Source organism: Aplysia californica, unplaced genomic scaffold (genome assembly GCF_000002075.1).
Source record: "Aplysia californica isolate F4 #8 unplaced genomic scaffold, AplCal3.0 scaffold00490, whole genome shotgun sequence".
Taxonomy (NCBI): domain Eukaryota; kingdom Metazoa; phylum Mollusca; class Gastropoda; order Aplysiida; family Aplysiidae; genus Aplysia; species Aplysia californica.
In genome coordinates this window covers 56,308-59,536 of record NW_004797760.1, presented here as the reverse complement: position 1 = coordinate 59,536, position 3,229 = coordinate 56,308, and the positions used below count along the sequence as shown (strand labels likewise).

General features: G+C 40.6%; 1 protein-coding gene across 1 annotated transcript in view; it reads right to left on the bottom strand.

The window, feature by feature from the left end:
- The window catches only part of LOC101849868 (hydrocephalus-inducing protein), a 113,415-nt gene that overhangs the window by 99,069 nt on the left and 11,117 nt on the right, over positions 1-3,229 (bottom strand). The window contains exons 13-16 of the mRNA XM_035971743.1: positions 2,739-2,939; positions 2,073-2,179; positions 1,424-1,613; positions 165-281 (exon numbers count right to left, since the gene is read on the bottom strand). Of these exons, the coding sequence (XP_035827636.1) occupies positions 165-281; positions 1,424-1,613; positions 2,073-2,179; positions 2,739-2,939 (615 nt within the window). The remainder of the gene's footprint in view (positions 1-164; positions 282-1,423; positions 1,614-2,072; positions 2,180-2,738; positions 2,940-3,229) is intronic.

The following is a 3,229-nucleotide window of genomic DNA, read 5'->3' as shown; positions in this document are numbered from 1 at the left end:
CACCAAAAAACCCCCCAAAAAAACAAGCCAACAGCTCCCTGTAAAAAAAACCCTCTCAAATTCAGCTCTCGGCACAATGGAAATCGGAGTATTTCCTCTAGCCAACACATTTTAGATCTCTCCTGCAATGAAGCAAAGAAAAGCTTTGTCACACCGACACTTACAATGGGCAGGTCTTGGCTACCAAAGATTTGCACCAGACACGGGACCTCCTGCTCCTCCAGAGCATTGGCCTTGATCAACAAGGGGACATCAGCCACAGAATGGGGCGCAATAATACCCTACAGAACAAAAAGGCACACATAAGATTTTTTTATAGTTTCAGTTTTAGTAAGAGTTTTACGGCACTTGCAACACAATAAGGTCATGTAAGTGCCGAAGATTAGTGGTGTTACAAGAGAGTAACATATACAAAAAAGAAGGAGGAGAGATCAGGACGAAAGATGTATGACAGGAAAGAAGGAGCAAACCACACCAGAGCACCCGCCAACCACCCACACATAAGATTTACTGCACAGTATTGTTACATGTTTTAGAAATAGCACAACATGTTGCTTGGAGAGAAAGCAGATTTCAACTGCTTCGTGTGGGACTCCACCATACACCATTTGGAAAAGTAATGTTGAAGGGGTCTTACACTGAGCAGCCAGATTGTCAAATGATACAAACTAACAATGCAGAAAGATGAATACAAAGATGATGATAAAGAAAGAGTATGTATCATTATGCAAGTGTTGCAACAGAAGTTTCAAACATGACACTTGGAATTTTTATCATCCATCCAGTTTCTGAATATATACACTTGTGCATTAATTTTGAGTTTAATTTTAAAAAGAGTCCGTTCAATAATGGTGACATTTTTGCCCTGAAGAGATTACGACAAGAGACAGAAGGAGCAGACCAAACAAGCCTGCTTACTGTTTACTTGCAGTACCAACCCATGCTGATCAAAGTTCCAAGAGTATAGATACAACAGATACAATGCAAACCTCCAACCCTGGGAATTCCAGTTTCTTTTTTAAAAAACTATAAAAAATCCCCACCAAACTTTTAAGATAGTGATAATTGTTTTGTCTTTGTCCATAATGGGACCAACAAATGAATTCACATGAACTGACAACGTGAATATGAATGTGTAAAAACATTTACTCACTCAACACGCACACACACACATATGCACAAGCAAACACATACATACATACAGACACACACACACACATACATACATAAACACATACACACACTCATTGAATCACATACACATTCACTTTTGAAAACACCATAGAAAATGGAAATGAATACATGAACATGCACACAGACATACAGATACAGACGCACACATTTACATTGAGTCGCAATCTTACACACAATCACTTCCACTCACACAAGAACACACATCAGTTGTTTCTTCCCAGAAACTGACCTTTGGCTGGGGACTCTGGTAGGAGATGGGTGCGTTATCCTTGGTGATCACCTCTTGTGGAACAATCTCATACTTGGCGGCCAGCTCAGTGTCGTTATGGAGACGTATGCGGTGCTCGTATGGGTGACGCAGGAAGCAGCGGCCATAGTTGAGGACAGGGGTCAGGTTGCTGATCACTGGGACCATTGATCTAGTAGGGAATAGAAAGAGATTTGTTTTGGTTGCAGAAACAAAACAAATACCACACTTACTCTCCCTAATAAATAGAGACAGTGAATGAAAGAAGTAAGCATGAAGAATATGACATACCAAAATGAGATTCCAGACAAAAGCATTTGCAGTTCCTTTCTTAGAAGTTGGGGAACACTAGAGATGCAATTATCTACTTTTTACTGAGAATTTGTTGCTTCCACAAAAAAAACCCTACAAATCCAAGGTGTCAGCACAAAGACAGGGACCATTTCTCAAACTTTGGACAGAATATCATATCACTTAATTCCTTGTCTTTAACCTTGTTTTCATTCATCTACTTTCACATGTTGTCTTGGCATTTTACATAAAGGACAATTGCATGAGTCAACATAGCAGGAGCAGTTGAAGACTGCCAGCAAAGACAAACAATAGACCCAAATCTGAACAAAGCACTCACTTGGCTGAGATGGGCAGAGTCATGATCTCCTCTCCCACTCTCTCCACATCCACGACAAGTGCAGCCTCGTACTTCTTCACTGTGTTGGGAACCAGGTTCACGGTGACCTGTGGTCATTGACATAGCACAGACATGAAAAATGAGAGACAGGCACCTGACTTTTAAAAAATTCATGGCAACAAATCTTTCCTCACAATACTCTGGTGAAATTTGTTCATAGATCCTGGTGGGGGGGAAGAGGGGCCTTTTAACTCATTACGCGAGAGTACAAGCAGTTTATTATTCTATCTACAATTCTTGATGAACATTTTCTTTATGAAAAGATATTTTTAAACATTTTCATCACAAGGTTTCTTGATACTGATCATGACGCTAACCGCAATTTTTAAAAACCCATTTGATGCACCTAGAAAACATAAATATTCTCGTCAAAAGACTTCACAGTCATGCTCTACATTCAAATCATTCAAATAATTCTACTTGATAGGGCAACTGGAAAATCTCAAGCTAAAAACTTAAGGGCACGACTCAAATCCAAATAATTCTATCCTGAAGTGAGCACAACACTATGCCATGGATACTCCAAGAAATGTTTCACTTTTGAAAAAAATATATGGACAGGTAAAAAATTGAAGCTTCATGAAGCCACAAAGAACACCTTCATACCTTGATCTCACTCTGAGGTGGGATAACCCCTTCTGATGGAATGATTTCAAACTCTCTTGGGTCATGCATTGGCACAGGCCCTTGCTCCATGGGTGTCTTCTCGATATCGTGGGTGCAGCACACGCTTTTGTTCATGCCGTCTCCAGGCACACGCAGGTGGAACACCATGGGCACCAGGGAGGTGTTCACCAGGTGGCACACCTGTACCGGTACAAATAAAGGACATGAACAAAAATGTGGTTTTTGCCTGTTCATGTGTGAGTGTTTGTGTGAGTGTTTGTGCGTTCGTGTGAGTGTAAGAGTATTCACAAGTGATTACATGTGTGACAGTGTGTATATGTATGTGCTTGTAAGTGTCTTAGTGCGTATGTTTACGTGTTTGGGTTCGTGGTAGTGTGTTCAATAGTGAATGTGTGTGTGTGTGTGTGTGTGTGTGTATGTGTGTGTGTGTGTGTGTGTGTGTATGAATGTGCATGTGTGGGTGTGTGTGT